Source organism: Taudactylus pleione, unplaced genomic scaffold, assembly GCF_031769625.1.
Source record: "Taudactylus pleione unplaced genomic scaffold, aTauple2 ptg000274l, whole genome shotgun sequence".
Taxonomy (NCBI): Eukaryota; Metazoa; Chordata; class Amphibia; order Anura; family Myobatrachidae; genus Taudactylus; species Taudactylus pleione.
Genome location: NW_028284676.1, coordinates 530,660 through 551,119, shown reverse-complemented (window position 1 = coordinate 551,119; position 20,460 = coordinate 530,660). Strand labels below are relative to the sequence as shown.

Below are 20,460 nucleotides of genomic sequence, written 5' to 3'. Positions count from 1 at the left end.
GACACACAGGGATCAGGCCTCAGCAGACTATCTATCCAAAGCAGCAGGGTGGTCAGCAAGGACTAATTTGCTGTCCCACCATTGCAGAAGACAGTTCTGTGGGACACAATGGGTATCCGTCCTCACCGTTTCCTTCGCCACTCCTATATTGATAAGAAAGGAAACTACCCTCTATTAGCAGCAGATATAGACAGGTAGAAACATTTAGCACATATAGGAGGCCTGGAAAGACAATGGCGGTGCTTCGAATGGACTGATTAGCTAAATTTAGCAGACCAGGTGGTTGAAACAAATTAACCTAGGTGCTAATTAAGTCACCTGTGCTCAAGCATAGTTATCCTTAAAAGCTGGTCTCTAATGGCGGAGTTTGAGGAACCTCTGATCTAGAACCTTTCTGCATAATGTTTATATCACTTTTGTGTCTTTATGAGAACACAAAAAAAAAAAAAATAGATTAAATATGATGTATGTACTAAAGCTAGTATTTATACAATATCTTTTTCTACGATGATCCCAGAAGTACCTATTTGTACTCCCAGTAACAATTTTCTGGCTGTGTATTTTTTCAAATGCTGTGAGATCACAGCATTGTGTCTAATAGTTGTAGCAATAAACTACAACGCCCATCAGCCGGCACATGCATCCACACACCTACTGCATTGGGAGCCACTTGTTTAGAAGCAGACATAATGGTGTGTGAAGTTGTTTTACACCTATATTTTGGGCCGCAGCTGGAGAAAGCATGTTCGATAACTAAACCATAAAAAAACAAACCAACCAACCACAAAGCAAAAAATACTGTGCGTTTATTATATACACAAAGTCTCCACTCTATATACAGGCATAGTGTTAACCCTGTGCTTAGGATCCAGGGATATTAACTGCGCACTGTGCTGGCAATGTATCTACAATTATATAAACTCAGCCTCAAATTAGCATCAATAGGTTTGGAAATTCTGGAGTGTTAGCGTCCACTGCCTGGTGGGTCATACAAAGCAAAAAAAAAAAAGGAGCAATTAATCAGTGAGAGCAACAGCATTTAATTATGTAGTGAGAGCAAGGAAGACATTACTCAACAAGCTGATAGCAGTCTAAAAGCTAACCCGATATCGCAGCATCTGGCCCCAAAATGAGCGCATTACACTACTACTAGTGACAGCAGGCCCCAAATCTACTACTACTAACTTAGTTAGACCTGCTGATACTATTGCTACATTGTATCTCTGCAGTATGTCGATCCATATTTATGTCAAGCAAGAAATATGTTGCTGTAAATACAGTCCCACGGTTTATGCACTTTAATTACATTGAACAATAGGTTTAACGTGTCATCAGATGTAATAGTGTATGTTTGGGTGGGGGGTGGGGTAAGGGTTTCCTTATAAAAACTAGAAAACAAACTCTAAAATTATCATTACTACTAAAACTATTGAAAATAATAATTTAGGTGAAATTGTAATTAATTGGGGTGGTATGTGTCACGTATGTACATCCTGTGTAATGTACTGATATTAATTTATGGGAAGATACATCCTGTAACTTGGGGGGGCCAACAGATTTGCTGTATACTAAACACGGATGCTGTGATCCTTAATAAGAAAAGAGACGGGTAATTGTGTATAAATGCTTCATATCTACAATGCTACGCGCAAAAATCTGCTCATTAAAACAAGCTCATGAGTATCCTATGCAATACATCGATCTCTGTACAGGCTCAGCGCCTACGCTTAGCCGGGGTGGGTGCAGTACTCTCCCGTGCAGGGCTCAGCAGATAGGCGGTGGGATTTACTTCCTGCCGCAAGATCCCACTCAGAATAAACTCTGCTGTAGTGACCGGAACAGTGGATGGTGTCGACTTGCAGCGAGCGGCGTCTTCAGGACACGACACAATGACGCACTTCTCCTAGAAATAAGAAAAGTAGTGGATTTAAAAAAAACAAAAACCATTAACCGTTGTCTGGAAAGCTCTCTCTCAGCACAAAGGCCACCTAAGTCACAACCAAATGTATTCCTGTATTAATGGTCGATTTATTACCTTGAATGTCCGAGGCATTTTTGGAAGGAATGTTGCCCCACTGCAGCGGATAATGTCCTTCATATGCTCAGGCTCAGGCTTGACATTAGAGGTGATGTGAATATCATAGCCCTACAAAGACAAATCATTCGGAGGTGACTGTCCTGATAGTATTAAAACGGTTTTCTAATAAGCCCATCAAACCCCCTGGATGACACAGGCCAGAAGAGAGGGGTTGGGTATTTCCCTATATGATTACCCCTCATACAGGGAAATACAGAGAGGAGACTCTATGGATGTGCCCCCCTAAATTCCCCATCCCCACGGTGACACCAGACAGTAGAGCAAATGGATGTATCCAGAGACTGCGTATAGGGTAATATAGACAGGAGAATCTATAAATGTACGGGAGAAGCTACGGCTGTACCAAGACTCCATATACAGGCTGACACATACGTCTGTAACTCCCAAAGCAGAAAGACACAGGGGGTCAGACAATCCATCTTTACAGTCATCTTACACAAATAAAATAGCAACGTGGGGTCTGTACCTCAAGGAGCGGTCTTCTCTTAGCTTTCTGCAGTGACTCTGCTAACACAAAATTGAAGATTTTCTCTTGTTCTTTATCATTGACCAGAAATCCAGTGGGGGACAAAAAGCACCCGCTCTTCTTACACTGTGTGGAAAGTTGTGGGTGAGTCAATGCAAAAATAAATAATACATTAAACAAGTAGAATGTGGACAGTGACATAGAGAGACTTAAACGAGAACCAAAATGTAGTATTGGATGGAGTTCAACAAATCAATATACAAAATTAATTATTCTTACCAGCTATGCCCAGTGCACATGAATGGCAAGCTCAATTGGGTTGGCACTTATACCAGCTTTGCCTGGTTGAGTAAGGTGGGTGGTTAGAGGCAGCAGAGAGGAACCACTACAGGACCCAAGTTACATATACAGTTTGAGAGGATTTCATTATTTATTTCAGCCCACTGAACTCCACAACCAATACTAAACTGGGAGAGGTGAGAAGCGGGGCTGGGACAGGTAGGAAAGTGTGTACAGAGGGCCTGATTCAGACACGGTCGCAAGCGCTGAGCGCTCGCAACCGGGTCGATGGTGGCCCAGAGCGCATGCGCACGACGGAGCTGGCTCTGTCGTGCGCATGCGCGAGACCTGGATAGCGACGGGCAATCCGTCGCTCCAGGTCTCGTACCAAAGGGGGCGTGCTGTCGATGTTGAGTGACAGCATGCCCCCTTTGGTGGGCGGGCTGGGGGAGTGGCTGCCCAAACAGAGGCGTTCCCATGTGAACGCCTCCGTTTGGGGCTGGCCCCAGTGACATCACGAGTGATGTCAGTGGGAGAGATTTCGGCTCTGTTAGAGCCGAAATCTCTCTGGGGCTTGCGGCAACGAGACCCTACCACAAAGGTCTCGTCGCAAGCCCGATGGTCTTCACCATCGCGACCATCTTCCTGGCCGCTCGCTATAGCTGTGGGTGGTCACCCACAGCTATGCGAGCGGCCAGGAGGCCGTTCTAAAAAAGGAAAAAAGAACGGCCCTGATTCAGAGCAAGCGCTCTGTCAGAGCGTCCGGCTCTGAATCAGGGCCAGGGTTTGGAGAGATGGAAAATGGTGCAGATAGGGTTATATGTGATTGGGGGCAAAGGATAACAAATTTGCACCTTATCTATCCAGTCCAACGTGACAATGGGAATGCCCCTTGCAAGAGCACAGAGAAATTTTACGGTTCTTCTGACACGGTCGGTGACCAGGTGAGTGCAGTCAAACACAGAGTCTGCAATGTCTCCTCCCAGTGAGCGGATTATCCCCTCGCCCACCGCATCCACCACACCGGTGAACAGAACCTGAGGGAGAAAGTGAAGTATGACCTATGAGATGGAAGGAGTGTGGCAGAACTTACACGATGTATTAAAACATATGGTGAGAAACTAAATAGGTGGAGAAAAAAGGCTGAGGTGGAGAAGAGACTAGAAGAAAGAAGATGAAGAAAATAAGTAACGTCTGTCCTGAAAGCCAAGGATAGTTCTTATAGAGAAAGTGTGAGAGTGAAACCTGACCTTAGGAGCTGATCCTGAATGAGGAACAAATGGACTAGTGGCTCCAGCTGAAGTAGACATTCTGTTGGTGCGCCGTGGGGTACGGACCTCTGGCGGGTTGCTTGAGGCCGAACTTCGCCTTTGTCGACTGTTCCGAGATGGGGAAGGGTCAGGAGGGGAGATTTTCTGGGAAAGAAGTTATGAGACCGGTTATAAAGTCCTGTTCGCTGCTTTCCTGTTTAGTGAATGATTTGCTCTCACCAATTTACACTGTAGAGAATAAGGCATGAAGGTCATCTGACTAAATATAGCTTTAATGCACGTTATTTTATAATATGGCTTCTCAACCAGTGATATATATACCACTAACAGTAAAGAAAATGGTAAACAACAACTCTGGATCAACCTCAAAAGAATAGGATAACTTTAATCAGTTGTATGATAGACACACTTCTTTTAAGAATTTAGTCTGTGGATACCAGTAGTGTACTGCAGGTTTACCTTTCCTAGAGCAGGACAAATTTTGGTTTGAGTCACGATGTCTCCAGGTTTCCCACTCCTGCAGATCAAAACTATACTGCAGCTTCTGAGATCTTCCCGTAGCAGCCTTACATAGAGTGGTCCCCACAATGCCATATCCACTAACCTTTCCATCAGCATTTCCGGTCTGCGTGTTGCTCGCTTCTGCTACTAATTTTCGAGGCCGGCCTCTTCTACTTGGCGTCCTTTCTTCCTCTACTACTTCTTTCTGTTCTACTGCCTCATCTGACTTTTTCCTCTTGACTTCCACTTCTGCTTTTGATGGTTGCCCTCTCTTCCTTGCTGCAACTGGTGTGGAAACCTGAGGCACATCTTCCTTAGTTGCCGTTCTTCTGCTTTTTCCAGCACTCAGCCTGGAGTTTTCCTCATGTACAGACAACTCCACTTCTGGGCGCTTCCCTGATCCCTCACCAAGCTCCTCCTTTCTCTCTCTCTGCGCCTCTTCAGTTTTCTCTGTCAATGTTTTTCTCCTTGATCGTGAGGATGATCTTTCAGTCTTGGTGTCAACTTCAGCCTGCTGCTTGCTTTCAGTTTTCTTATCATCTTTGGCATTTTTCCTAGTTCTGAGAGTGGTCTTTTGATCAACTGGATCTGCTTTCTGGGTCTCTGCAATGGTCTCCTCTTCCTTTCGTTCAGTCTTTAACTCTTCCTTGGAGCCCTTTCTAGTTTTTACAGATATTTTGTTTTGGGCTTCATCCAATCTTGTAATATCTTCCTCTGCAGAATTTTTCTTAGTTCTTCTAGAAACTGTTTCTTTTACAGATGCTCTTTTTTCCACACTCTCCTGCTCTCTACATTCTCTTTTTGCCCTTCTTGTTTGAGTTTCACTCATTGTTGGTTCTTCCTTGTTTCCAATATCGTTTTCGGTTATCTGCTCATCTTTCCAATTTTTTCGTGTCCTCCTCTGTTTTCTAGCCGGGTCACCCTCCTCAGTTTTCTCAACATCTGTCACTTCTTCATGTTTTGCTGCTTCCACCTTAGAATGTCTTGTTGTACTCCTTGCCATTTTGTTCCTGACTGGACTATCCTCAGAGTTTCCTTGGATTTCTTTTTCTTCAACTTTCTTCTCAACACCTCTTAAACTCATACTCCTCTTAGATGTCACTTTCACAGCTTGTTGCAGTTTTTCAGATTCCTCTTTGATATCTTCTTTCAAATTCCTCCTGAGTCTCCTTGGTTTCTCATTTTCAGGACTGAAGTCAGCGGGAAAGACTTGGACCTCCTCGTTTTGTACTGTTATGCTGGCTGTGGTGTCTTCACCCTTTTCTTTCTTCTGCTCCACAGACTCTACAGATACATCATCAGATGTTCGAGTTTTTCTCTTTCCTAGACCCTCCTCCACTTTTTGTGTCTTTTTTATTCTTGAAGTTGGCCTTTTTACATCATCTTTTTTCATAAACACCTCCTCGTTTTGTACTGTTATGCTGGCTGTGGTGTCTTCACCCTTTTCTTTCTTCTTATCCACAGACTCTGCAGATACAACATCAGATGTTCGAGTTTTTCTCTTTCCTAGACCCTCCTCCACTTTTTGTGTCTTTAGTATTCTTGAAGTTGCCCTTTTTACATCATCTTTTTTCATAAACACCTCCTTGTTTTGTACTGTTATGCTGGCTGTGGTGTCTTCACCCTTTTCTTTCTTCTGCTCCACAGACTCTGCAGATACATCATCAGATGTTCGAGTTATTCTCTTTCCTAGACCCTCCTCCACTTTTTGTGTCTTTTTTATTCTTGAAGTTGGCCTTTTTACATTATCTTTTTTCAGAAACACCTCCGATTTCTGGTCATCAATGCTTTCATCTTCCATTTTATCGCCATTATCCCTGGATTCTTCTTCAACTGTATTAGATTTTTTTATCTTTGTAGCAGCACATGTTTTGGTTGTAACACGCTTCTTATTTGAAAGATCACAGATGGACTCAGACACCATTTGGGCAGAACTTCCATCCGAAACCATAAGCTCCTTGCTTTCAATAATATCCGCAGAGGACTTCCCTTCATTACCTTTCTGCTCTGCAAAAGCAGAGATAAGATCTTTGTCATTTTCACTCTCTTCATTGGGCTGATCCTCCGTCTTTTCTAACACATGCTTGACCACATTATCTTTCTTGTCATCTTCTGATGTTTGACTTTTGATAATTCCAGCAGGATTTATTGGTAGGTTCCCAGGGGAATAAATATCCCTACTCTCCTCAGTGGTAGGGCCAGACTGTTCTTCATGGTTATCTTCCAGTTCTTTTTTGGTCACCTTAGCAAGGCTCTTACCAGTCAGTTGCTTCTTCTTAACCCTCTCATTAATCCCCGATGTTGACGGTTCAACATCAGAGGCCATTTTGTCTGTCCTCTTTCGAGTAGCTGTCGACACACCCTCATCCCTTGTTTGAATTTTGTCCTCTACATCTTCTACTCCTTTTCTTCTTGCTCCTCTATTTATTCCTCCTTTCTCTGCTGGCAGTTCTTCTGTTGTCTTAGTTCCAGATTGCTTTGGCTCTCCTGCACCGAGTTCAGATAGAGTCTCAGGTAGGGAATCAGGCACATCAAGATCCTCTTCTGGGTGGTCAGTAATTTCAGATGCACTCTGCAGGGCAAACAAAGAATGTAAATGACAATAAAAGTAATACTTTTTGCTGATTTTAAATAGATTAGACTAAAACAAAACCTGACAACACTAATGATAGACACAAACAGGCCTTTGCTGGTGTACTGTAATGTGGAGTTTCGATATCAAAGTGCTAGCTCAGTTTTGGAAACCCACATTCCTTACAGCATTTTGGTGGGGTTCAAACCACTTAGCCCTGGCCAATACTTTAACTCAGCCATTGGACCTCTGCATTTTACAGCTAGGACTGGAGCTCTCAGTGTGGCTCGAGGCCTGGAGAGGACAAACTGGGATGGAGCTGTGCAAAAAAAAAAAAAACAGTAACTGACTGGGCATGAGCCAATTTACTCACATACACCACCCCACTACATACCTACCATCCTAGCAGACCGAATTCATGGGATGGTTCAGTCATCCATTGCAGATCACTTTATCCAGCATACTGAATTCAAATAACCATGGGTGTCCAAAGAAAACAATGTGCCTAATAAATTTTGGACCACCCTTTTAAACTACTATCATCATTTACCAACCTTTGCAGACTCCACTCTTTTTTTGCTTCTGCTCAGACCTACAACACAGGAGATAAACGTATGAAAATGAGGTGTGTGCTTTCCACGTCTGCAAAAATATATTATAAGGCCTATGAAAGAAGTTTGTAATTTGTGATCAATTAAAATGGGCATGTATACAAAAAAGACTAAATACAACTGAGCAGTAGTATTCCCTAAAGCAGGGGTGGGGAACCTTTTTTCTGCGGAGGGCCATTTTGATATACATAACATTATTCACGGGCCCGGTGCAGACCACGTCCACTCAGTGTGATGCCACACAGGGGCAGGGTCATAATCGCCGGTGATTAAAGCAATGCCCAGAGCATCCTGATGTTCCGGGGAGCTGTAAGGACAGCGTTGTGACCGTCTGAAGCATCCTAAGGACCCTCCAGGCGGCACTGCTGCATGGATTCTGGCTGCAGGGTGCCATTCTAGGCACCCTGCTAGCCAGATAATGCTAGCAGAAAATAGCTCCGAGGGCCAGACCAAATGATTCTGCGGGCCTTATACGGCCCCCGGGCCTGTGGTTCCCCATCCCTGCCCTAAAGGGTGCCTATTACCATCACACACTGGAGACGTACATTTTTGGGGATGAAAGGGTTTTGTGCCTCCTCATGTTACTAGTTCATAATGAATCGACAGCCAACATTGTCTATTTTGTGTAGGAAAGTTTTGTAGAAGAATAGAGTATGTGTATAAGCACATAGCACAGACACATTGTATAGTAAAACAATATGTAACTTAAAGGAACACATCAGATAATGAGCTTATTCTTGAACTAGTCAGTGTCAGAAATGCTGCTCTTCAGTGTTAAGGCTTTCTTAAAATATTGTTACCTAGATTGGCTATTTCATGCAATAAATGTGGAGCAACAACACCGTAACCCTTATTTATGTTTTCTCGAACACTTCTGCTAAGCATTTAAGCTCTACCTATGTGTTATCTTATAAGATTTATGTTCAAATAATAAACAATGTTGTCAAGGAGCTATTGAGCTGGTATCTAAACAAAACAACAGAAAAAAAAGAAAAAAACTCATATTAAAGGGAACATATATCTACATGGAATCTCAATAACTCGCTAAATTTATTCTTGGCATCTGCTGCTCTTTTTGAACCATAAATTTATTAAACGTTATTTCCAATCGTGAACACTAACCCCTTCTTGAAGGCAGTTTCCCTTGATCTTTGTTAGAAGTTTTCTTGGCTTCCTCCTCTTTGGCTGGGACACTCAGACTGCTGCAAGGCACTGTGTTATCAGTTTCTGTGACCACATTTAAGTTGGAGGGCTGAGTGTCATCCTTTCCTGCGCTTTGTACAAGTGAATGGCAAATTTGGGTGGTGTTATTATCTGGGACACACTGACTGTGTGCTTGAGTGGCCTGATCATCCGTGGTTTGTGTATCTAGGCTGCATGGTTGTGAGGTTCTGTTGTCTGTTGGTGGCACCGCTGAGATACCAGGCTCCATGTCATCTTCCTCTGCAGCTGGCACATCTGGGCAATTAACTTCTGCTGGATGTTGTTGTAAGGCTGGGATAGGTAGGGTGTAAGGCTGTGTGGCTTCAAGCTCCACTGATGATACTTGCTCATTTTCCTTTGTTGCATCCTCTTCTTTATCGTGGTCTTTCAGATCAGTGGGAGCTCCATCAAGCTGGATACCCCGTGCCCAAACAGAAGATGGAACATCTCGTTTAAGGTGGAACCAAGAACCTGTCTCTTCAGGAGCTCTAGATGACAAGTATTGGGAAACAGGTTGAGTATCCTCTTGGGATACTGGTCCACATGGTAAATGCTGATCCTCCTTTCCTGATTCTTCCACACTATTGGCAGGTTGTGTTGTCTCTTGGTCATTTACACTATCATTCCCTATTTCAGGGGTCTCTAGGACAGGCAATTCTGCATTAGAGCAATATGGCTGAGTTTCAGCTATGGCATTTTCATCAATCTCCTCCTCAGATGTATCCACTAAAATAAATAAAGTCAAAGACAAAAAATATTTACAATAAATGACAATACAACTATATACCAACTGACACATGAACACACTTAATTCAGGGGTGGAAATCTGATTGCCAACTATGGAAAACAAAATGTTAAACTAATTGTAGCCATTAAAAAAAGAAAAAAACAGAAGGGGCGTGGCCTGGAGTAGCTAGGAGAAAGAAGCATTTTGCCAGCTCTCCTGCATATATCCTTCAATTATCCTGTTTTTTCTGGTTGTTTCTCCCCCAAACTGGATATTCCAGTGTGTTACCTTTTCCAGACTAACTGGGCTCTGAGGTTTAAGTTTGCACACAGTTTATTTCCAGGAGTTTGCAGCGGCCAGGTCCTCTCTCACTGGGGTCTGCTTTTCCTGTCTACAGCTCCCGGGGCTGACTCCTGTTATTATACTTACCTGTGGACTCTACCCTGGTGCCTGTGTCCTGCGGGATCTGGTGTGCGTCTCCTGCCGGCTCTTATCTGTATCGGTTGGGGAGTATTGGACGTGGACGTCAGCCATCTTGTCTTCTTGGGCAGTGGCTGCGAGTCTCCCTGTGCACCAACATCTCTGCTGCTACGGCTGATCTGCCCTGTTGTTCCTGGCTTCAGTGGTCATCTGAGGATTTCCCCTTTATACCCGCTGCCTGCTACTGTACCTCCCAGTTGTCGATCTCCTTGTGGCTCTGTGCTGGTAAGCCCAGGTGGTGTGCTAGCCGCTATCATCTTGCTACCAATTTTCCTCTTGGCTGCTGCTCAGGTTATCCTGCATTGCTGAGACTATTATACAGGTGGCTACGTACCTCTAAGATGGCTGGCTCTATGCAGCAAATTACCCAGGCTATTAATGCCCTTACTTTAGGGCTGCTTACCAAGCTTGAGGATGTGATGATCGTGTCTGTGAGTTCTGCAGCTGCTGTTCTCATGTCTCCTGCAACAGTGCAATATTTGGAAGTATCCTGTCCGAGGTCTGTGTTTACCTCTGATTTTGATGCCCTCTCAGCTTATGGATGTCTCAAATTTGATGAGGTTTTTACAGAGATCCGTTCCTCACTTCCAACATACAAATTAAAGTTCCGGGACTTATCCTTAAAGTACTCCATGACCCTTTTTATTTACTCTCCTATGGCAGAAAGTTTACAGAATTTATTGCTTCCATGCTCCATAGTGTGTCCTTGGGGAGATGGAGACGGGACTATTTCTATCATTTTAGAAGAAGCTGAGGCCTGGCCAGAGTAAGAATAATATTTTGAAATCTAATATTTTGTTCTAAGGTCTTTGGATATTTTCTTTTTGTTTATTATTATTTATCCAGTATTTTGAATTACTTAATTACTCTGCTTATTTGTTTTTCATATATATAAGTATAATGCTACGTATTTTATATGGAAGAAACACAATTCCTTTAAGATGTGGGAGAGCTGGGCAGAACCTAGCTTAGAGTCTATTGCTCTCATCAGACACATGGGTTTCTGTTATCCTGTATTTCTGTGGATGGAGGGGGGTTAGGTAATTAGTGTAGAATGGGGAAGGGAATTAGGGATCCAGGTATACCTAGGTTGGGGGCTTATGGGGTGGGTTGTTTAGGTCGATTTCTTTTCATTTCTTTTTTTTTTGTGTGTAGTTTTGATATCCGGTCAGATCTGGGAGATTTCCCTCTTTTTTGTTCTCTTATATTTGACACTCTATAATGTTACGTATGCAATCAATATATCTAGAAGTGGTTAGTTTCTTTGTATGTATATCCTGTTTTAGATATAATGGCAGTCGCTTGTGTAACATGTTTAATATAGTCTGTGTATTGTGTCTGTTTATTCACATCTGCTGTTATATATGCAATTTTATATTATTGTATTGTTTTATTTATTTTCAAAATCAATAAAAATGTATTGCATTAAAAAAAACAAAAAAAAACAAACATGTCTCAGAGACTTCTAAAGAAAAAAACAAAACAAAATCCATAAAGGAAATGGTTCATTACCTTTTTACTGCCACAAAATCAGAGTGGCAATTTTTTTTTTTTTTTACACTTACTAGAATGACTATTGAGCATGTGTCCTCCATCTTGGGTAATGGGATTCGTGAGGAAATAACAGCTAAGGGAAGACACATTTTTCATAAGTAGAATGAGACACTATGGGGCAGATTCAATCAGCCAGGAGCAGCTGCCGATACGGCATGCGGCGGGATTTGTGGGATGTGTCTTTCTAGCTGATTTCTGCTCGCAACCTATGGAATTGGTAGCAGAAATCAGGCTTCCATAATTGCACCTATGCCGGCAGCGCGCGTCTCAAGCTGGGTACACACTTGCTCGACCAGGCCACCCAGAGATGCGATGTAACGATTTATCGCATTGGCGTACACACTGTGCGATCCGCTATACGATAGTGCAATATATCTGTACATCGTCTATGGCCCTGTGCCGTCTGATGTGCAGCACATCTGAAGTAAGTATGCAGGATACACACTATTCAAAGGTTGTTCCATCCATTGTTCCTCTGTGATCATGTCTGTGCATATAATAATATTCTTAGGAATGCATCAAACCTTTAGTTAGGCTTGTAAAACTATGGGGTCTATTCAGACCCGGACGCTAAGCCGCGCTCTCTCGCAGCCGTCAGGGGCCGGGTATGCAAATTCCGCAATCGCACTGTCTGGCTTAAGGACACCCTCTATGTCTTAAGAGAGCGACGGCAAAGTGAGCGTACGCCGGTGTAATGACGCCCACTTTTCTTTCTTAGCACATGTCATCTCCAGGAAGTGTATGATTAATCAGTAACATCGAGAGCCATCGGAGCTGCACGCAGCGCTTGTGGTAGACCCTACCCTGCCGCAAGCACTGCGATCACTGCAGGCTGAAATACAACCAAGTGACGTGTACAATGACGCCTCCATGCTAATTATGGACGCTTATTAAACACCGTTTTGACGCCCAGACACGCCTGTGTTCGCAGCATAACTCTCCCATTCACAAGCACCTTCCCCTGTTACCACCCACAAACGGCACTCTCTGTCACTCATAGAAGCGCTCAGTCTTTGTGCTATTATGAGCACACGATTCCCGTCCGCTATGACTGGCATGCACACTGCGACTTATACGCATGCGCAGACGGGAGACTATCGGTCATAGCGTGGGATCGCAGCTTAGCGTCCGGGTCTGAATCAGCCCCTGTGTTCTATGATGCCTGTTGAAGGGACTTACTCTGAAATGCTTAGCAGGAACACAGATTGTGGTTAACCTTATCCTATTGCTTTGGTAAGCAATACCTATCCACACAAATGACACAACAGCATTAAGATGTACTTACATGTCACTGCGGAAATCTGCAACACGCTTATTGGGTCAGCAGGACCTGTATAGAAACAATGAGAAAAACAAAGAAAATAACTTATAACATAACTAAAAACTACTGCAGAGCCGGAGGAACACGTGTGACATGTATCAACCAGCTTAAATGTGCTCACTTACGTTTAAATGGATCTGGCTCTGCCCATGTAGAACTGAATATGTAGGCTTGGGTAGATTCCTCTTCATCTAAGCAGCAAAAAGGGAAGGATTCTGTATCTTAATATCAAGTTCAGTTGTTTAAATGCTTAAAATGCTAAATTTAAATGTTATTTAGCTTTAATTGACAACTAAAGCAAAACATGAGATTCTACAAATACCTGGTAAATCTGGCTCTGGTTCTTGTGGTTCCAGGTAACACTGTGTGGCCATAATTTCATAATTATTATCTGAAATACAGTGTAAAAATTTTATTTATATAATGCCAGACACATAAGGAGTGGACATCCGTCACAATTCAAACACTGCACTTTTCTTACTGGTCGAACCCTTTTAAAAAACAGGCCAAGCGGGTGTCGATGACACTCTGGGACTCATTCAGAGGCGGTTGCAAGAAGCGATCGCTCTCTCTCTCGGCCGTTTCTTTTTTTTAGTGAGGCCTCCTGGTCGCTAGCTAAGCTGTGGGTTACCACCCACAGCTTAGCGACCGACCAGGGTGATGGTCGCGATGGTCAAGACCATCGCAACCATCGGGGCTTGCGACGAGACCCTAAGGTTGGGTCTCGGCAACCGCAAGCCCCAGAGAGCTTCCTGCTCTGATCGAGCAGGAAACTCCCCACTGACGTCAGTGCGGCCGCCCACAAAACAGTAGACGTTCCTTAAGGAACGTCTCAGTTTGTGAAACCACCCCCCCGCCCCGCCTACAAAACGGGCCGAGCTGTCAATCAATATCGACAGCCGGCCCATTTGTAATGAGCTCCGGAGTGAGAGTTTCTCTCTCGCTCCGGGCTTGCGCACGCGCAGTGCGGCCGCTGCGCATGCGCAGGACCAAAACATTGACCTGGTTGCGAAACTCAGCGCTTGCGACCGGGTCTGAATGAGGTCCTCTATGTGATCTGCCCATTCATACATACAGAAAGGGGAGGAGCGTGACACTCAGTCTGCTTTAAACAGGCTGAGCAGTAAGACGAAAGAATAGTTTGACTGTCACATCCACTGCATTTGCAAATGTATTACATTTTTTATAGCACCTCATTGAACTTGAAACGATCTTTCAAAACACAGAAAAAAACCTCACTTACTTTCAGTGCCGGTTTCCTGAGTCTCTTCTTCATCCTTGCTGTTTTCTGCAGGAACGTTGGCAGTTTCCAGTTTTGATACTTCAGGCCGAACAGCAGTCTCACTGCCTGAAGATACAGGAGCTTGCCCTTTTTGGTGGACCTCCATACCTCCTCCTTCACAAACACTGCCACTATCTTCATCTGCTTGTGTTTTCTCTAATGCCAGGACAGGAGGTCCATCATCTTCTACATCTGTATCACTATCCATGTGCAATGCAGCAGCTTCTTTATTGGTGACATCCATTTCATTCTTCTCGCTATCACTTTGTGCCGTTTCTTCAGCTGCTGGAACGGGCAATGCATCCTCATCATCCACGTCCGTGTCATCGTCCGTGTGTAAAACGCTAGCTTCTATATTTGCAACACTTATTTTTTCCTTTTCGCTATAACTTTTTGCAGTCCTAACCATTTGTTGATCATCTATGTGGACTTGAGATGTTGGCCTATTTCCCACGGCAGCACTTGACGCTCCTGGTATAGGATTGTCTTCATCCACATCAGTATCGCTGTCTAAGTTGAAGGCATCTTTGGTTTCTTGAGTATCCATTCTTGATGTTCCGGTGACTTGCTGCCCTTTTGTCAAGTCTGTGCTGGAATTATCAGCATCTTCGTCCACATCGGTATCACTGTCTAGCTGTAATCCCTTTTTTGTTTCTTTTACAGTTGCAGTTGTCATCCACTCATCTTTCTTCACTTCTGTTTTGGATAAGTCAACATCGTCCTCCACATCTGTATCACTGTCCAAATGGAACCCATCTTTCTTCTCTTCATCGATACCCCTGGAGTCCTGCTCAATGTCCTTCACAACTGGTTTTGTCATGCCTGCGGTATTTTCAACATCCGAATCATTATCAACATTGCTGGTTTCTGTGGTCATTGCAGTTCTATTATCTTCATCCGTCCTTGTGCTCATTTCAGCATTTTCACTCTTCGACTTTAAAGTCTTAAGTTCATCCTCAACATCTGCGTCACTGTCCGGGTTAACGTCCAATGTATCACTTTTCTTTTGATCTATATTTGTATCCTTGTCAGCTTCATCATCTGTATCACTGTTTATGTTTATTTGATGGGTCTCTGTAGTCTCCAAATCAGCTTCTGAAGCTGCCGCGTCATTCTCACTATCTGTGTTGAATACTGCACCAACCATGCCCAAAGTTCTGCCATTGTTCTGCTCTCCCCCCTCATCGGTTTTGATTTCAAGTGTCTCTACTTTTATTATACCCAACTGAGAGGTGGTGGTGTCTTCCTCATCTACATCTGTATCACTGTCCAAACAAAAGTCAACTTCTTTCATTTTTAAGTCTGCGTCCACGAGTTTTAAATCATTTTCTTCAATAGTGACATTGCTGTCTGGATTGATTTCTGAGGAGACCCTCTGCTCTATATCTCTTCTTGAAGCAGCATCTTCATCTTCCCCAACACAAGGATTGTTGGTTTGTTTGTTAATTGTTTCGTGCTTTAAAGTCTTTTCACATTCATGTTCAAAAAGTTTATCACTGTTCAGGTTTGAAAGTTCCTTCAACTTGGTGTCTGATGTATCTGAAACTAAGACTCTCTCAACACGTCCATCACCATCCGATAGGCTGCCATCCGACATGGCCTTTGTCTTCTGTTCTCCCTCCTGGTCATCCTTAATGTCAGACGCATCTGCTGACAACAATGTGAATTTTATTTCTCCATCTGTCCGTATATCAGGCTTTTTTTCCTCGTCATCTACTGGTTTAAGCTTCCTGCCTTCATCTTTGGTCTGATCTTCAAGAGATGGAGGGATCAAAATATTCAGTGAGGAGGGTGTGAAATTAGTTGTCCTTGTAGGAGTCTCATGAGTGTCTGTGTCGCTATCACAACGCAGATTGAGAGATGGGAAACGAGATTCAGAGGTAGATGTATCATTTTCCTCATCACTAAGAAGAAACAAGAAAAGTCACAATATAATTCCCTTAAATGTATCAACTTGTAGGACATATAACTAACATTTGTCTATGCCACAGTTACATTATACACTTACCGACATAGCATATACACTAGAATAAAGAAGTTTCAATCTTACCTTTCAGGCACAATGGTGTCTGTAATAGGAGAGAACATGGTCCCATGATCTGTGGTCTTGTGGCTGCCTCTGAAGGATCCCAGACCTGTAGGAAAATCCAGTAGGGACTGTTAGATGGCCCATTCCATGGTATAAAACTGGTATTAATTTGGTTAATACTTTGGTCCACCAGACCTGTATCAGTCACCAATGCCACAAAATGTGACATGCTAGGTCCTTCCTTACATCCTGTGGACCTTTACCTAAGCCCCCCACCCCCCCCAAAAAGTTGCCTCCTAGCAGGGGTATATACACTTACCAGCTGTTCTGGTTGGGCAGTGCTCTCGTGAATAAGCCCCTACTCTCTCCCCACTCTGACTCTTCAGTCATAAGGGTTGGTACGTACAAAATACAAGCTGGTCTGCAGTACCGCATGTGCGTTTATTCGCTGAGAATGTGGAGCGCAAATTCATGCAAGATATGCTATCAAACTGGGGTATATTCAACTCTACATTTGCCCCATTGTATATAAACTTTTATAGGTTGTCCCAACAATATTCTATATCTTATATCGTCTCTGCGCTAAACATAGCCTGGATTGGCATGTACAAGCTTGTGCCAATTGCCAAATGAAAGCCAAGTTGTTATGTGCTATTACTAAAATGTAGAACTCCCCATGTTAGTATTTGCAACCACCTTACCTTCTCCTCCTTCACTAGCCTTCTTCTGCACCTCGGCCTCGTCATCCTCATCTCCAGAGTCCCTCGCCAGTACAGCCCCACGTACCATCCTGCGTATGGCAACACCGGGAGTCTTCTCAATTGCCAAAGCTCCCTGAGTTCCCGGCACGAGGACAGAGTCATCCTCACTCTCTTCAAGAATGGATGCCTCCTCTACTTTCTTCTGTATGGTGTAGCGACACGCCACATCAGCAAACATTAAGAAGTCGCCGTTGGACAGGGCGTAATGTACATTCGGTGCGAGGGCCGCTTTGCTGCGGCGTGTCTTGTTTAGGCTGCCATTGTCACAAATAGTGTGGCAGTCTGCTTTCACCTCCAGGATGGCATGTTTCTTGGACACGGACTGTGCGGGCAGGGTGATATCACAGCTGGCATGTCGGCCAATGAGATTCTGGCCGAGGTGGATGGGGAAGTCTGAGTAATAATAGAGTAAATTGGAGAATTACGGAACATTGATAAAGGGAAGATGCCAAAAAAGAAAAGATAAGCAACTGTGTAATGATTCAGGAGTGAAGTTAAGAGAACAGATGGTTCGAGTGGCGTCTAACTTACCCTGTGCCGGACCATGAATCCCAGCAAACATATGAAGATTTCCAACTGGCCTAAGTCTATCCACGGGAGTCACTTCCCCGTCATCATCATCAGACTGCAGGCGCTGTGTGTCATCCATCCTATAAAATACATGTTACAGGCTGGTCAGACTCTAGCAGACAGGTAGTGAAGGTGCCCAAAGGCTGAATAATGGAAACTAACTTCTGGGAGTAAATGGTTTATATTATTTTTTATCTCAAATAGTTTATATTAGAGAGAAAATATTCAATAAAGATAAAAAACATCAATAAGCAGGAGTTTACAATAATAATAGCAAGAATATTGCATAGTTTGTGATATTATACAATAAGATAAAATAAAATAAGATAAATTAAAATGAGACAGGATAAAATAAAATACAAAAAAATAAAAACAATACAATACAAAGAAAAACAAAAAAAATAAAAAAAATAAATAACATAGGGCACGGTTCAATTAAACGCAAAGTGAATAGCGCCGGGAATGAGCTCCCAGACCTATTCAATTATGCGAGGTTAGGTCGGGGGAAGGCTCGTTCTCGCGCCTTAAACAGGGTGTTTAGGCGCGAGAACGGGCATTCTCCAGCTAATCTTCCCGGCGTGATAGGCAGAAAACAGCATCGCGCCTGGACTTTTGTCGGATTTCTGCTCGCATCCCCGGAGGGATGCGAGAAGAAATCCTTAGTTGGGCTTAGCAGCGTGAATGAATTGAATAGCTCCGGGAGCCGATTCCCGGCGCTATACACTAATAGAATCGTGCCCATATACACACATCTATTACTGAGAGAATATATAAAGTCATCCATGATATCACATAAATGGTTTATATTTTAAAAGGGTTACATATCCAATGTTTGCTTATGAAAGTTTGTAGACTTTACTCAATGGCCTTTAACCCCATCCACACACAGCCTAAAGTAAAAACAAAAAAATACCATTAACAATTCCACGTTTTTTTTTTTTTTTTTTTTTTCTTTCCACGGAAATACTGCTGCTGCATAATTTGAGAGAGGTAAAAAAATGGGCTTATTGCCTAAACACATATGTACTCGATTGCAGTAAATAACTTGCGGACATGCTAGTAGTGCATGTATCAATATTTGCACACACACGCACAAGAATGTATGTAAAATGTACAAATATGATTGGTGAGCAGTGATGTCATTAGTCACATGACTGATTTTAAACTCTTCTGTGGTGGAGCGCATAACGGTGAGCAAGGGCAGTAAACAGATACGAGGCTCAAACTGGGATGGCGTACAGTGGAAAGAACAATATCACGTCAAAGACATTCCTCTCTTTAGTTAAGCACTACTGTCGTGAGGGAAAATTGGGACTATTTTTATCACATATGTCACCGCCACACGAGTTCAGGTTTTCATTATTTTTGATAGGACTGCCCTTACCTGCTCCCACGTCTACGGCTCTGTAAACAACCTTTGCAGTTTCATTTGGGTTATTTGATCAAGCGGCAAGGTTGCCTGTTCATGTGTGTGAATAGGCCGAAGCGGCTGCAAGGCAATTTACTACAGTATTTACATTTATATCAGGTACCAAAGAGTTAGGATCTGATTGAACCATGTGGATCAACGCGAAGAACGACATTTGCTGAAAGTGATCAATATAATCCCATGGCACCTTTCACTGTTTGTATGATAATTTCACAACACCGAATGTATTACAGCACTGCAGATGGTGCCGGCTAGCTGGCTGGTATGTGCTGTGCTTTGGAAGCAAACAATAAACCCTTGGCATGAGTAGACTTTGCAAAACTGCAGTATGGGGGGGGTGAGGCGGGATTGGATTGGAGAGAACAGTCCTAAGAAACTGGGAAAACAAAACAGCTGACATATGTGGTCCTGTATGTGGTTACTTATACATAGTCCTAGCCCATACAACCCCCCTACACACACCATCCCCCCTTCCCACCATCATAACACTTGCTGAGAATTGCACCCAACATGTATAGTAATAAAGTTGTACTGAGCAGGAATCTCCATCTGAAACTGCTATAGGCCCCATAACAACCACTTGTAGATGTGTTATATGTTTATGTATATGCATTAATCACACAGCCCTTCCCCCTCATGCTCTAGTACCCTCCTACTACTTTGTCTAGTGCTCCTCTGGCCTGTGCAGTTACTAACAGGGGTCCAGAGCTGCAGTGCCCACACTCACACACACGTCATGCGGCCTATAGCACATTACATACACATATATGTACACAGAGACAGTATATACATATGCATACATGTTCACACCTCACTTCCTGCCTCTCTCCCGCTGCTCCAAGGCACGCAGCAACTGGGCCCCGCCCAGCATTTGTGCAGCGAGCTTGTGATTGGGCAAAGCCTGTGTCATTCACGCCTGCAGCAGCCTCGGAATCCTTCGGAAACCAGTGACGTCACGGTGGTGGGCGTAAACGGAGGCGCCCGATTGGCTGCTGTTCCGCTACTTCGCAATAATGAGTTACAAAAGTTTTAAACACTAGAGGAATAAATAATCTGTTTTCGGTGACCTCGTTATCGGTGTCCATTTTGTTGAAATGGAGGATTGTAATTAATTGGTCTTCGCGCAAATGGCTGCCGTCCTAAGGCTTTTCTTTTTTTTTTTTTTCATGTCAGTTGATGTTGGTTAAACGGCAAAACTGCCCTGTAGAGGGTGTGTAGGTCTTTGTGCATGCAGGCTGTAGGCCAAAAGACAACACAATAAATGGTTCCGTTTAATGTTGTTGATCCTTTGTGTTGTGTGGAATGG

At 43.4% G+C, this 20,460-nt stretch overlaps 1 protein-coding gene across 2 annotated transcripts; it reads right to left on the bottom strand.

The window, feature by feature from the left end:
* Positions 1-786: 786 nt before the first annotated feature.
* On the bottom strand, positions 787-20,053 carry MDC1 (mediator of DNA damage checkpoint 1). 2 transcript variants are annotated; one of them, XM_088481486.1, is made up of 16 exons: positions 19,965-20,053; positions 17,687-17,805; positions 17,096-17,548; positions 16,416-16,500; positions 14,327-16,269; positions 13,406-13,474; positions 13,209-13,274; positions 13,048-13,092; positions 8,921-9,727; positions 7,742-7,779; positions 4,719-7,187; positions 4,094-4,258; positions 3,698-3,880; positions 2,565-2,690; positions 2,036-2,146; positions 787-1,903 (listed from the first exon to the last, which is right to left on the bottom strand). In XM_088481486.1, the coding sequence occupies exons 2-16, from the start codon at positions 17,802-17,804 to the stop codon at positions 1,715-1,717; spliced, it is 6,867 nt and encodes a 2,288-aa protein (XP_088337612.1). In that variant the 5' UTR covers position 17,805; positions 19,965-20,053; the 3' UTR covers positions 787-1,714. The 2 variants fall into 2 exon arrangements, with proteins under 2 accessions (XP_088337612.1, XP_088337611.1); XM_088481485.1 differs by having other exon boundaries at positions 19,955-19,986.
* Positions 20,054-20,460: the final 407 nt, after the last annotated feature.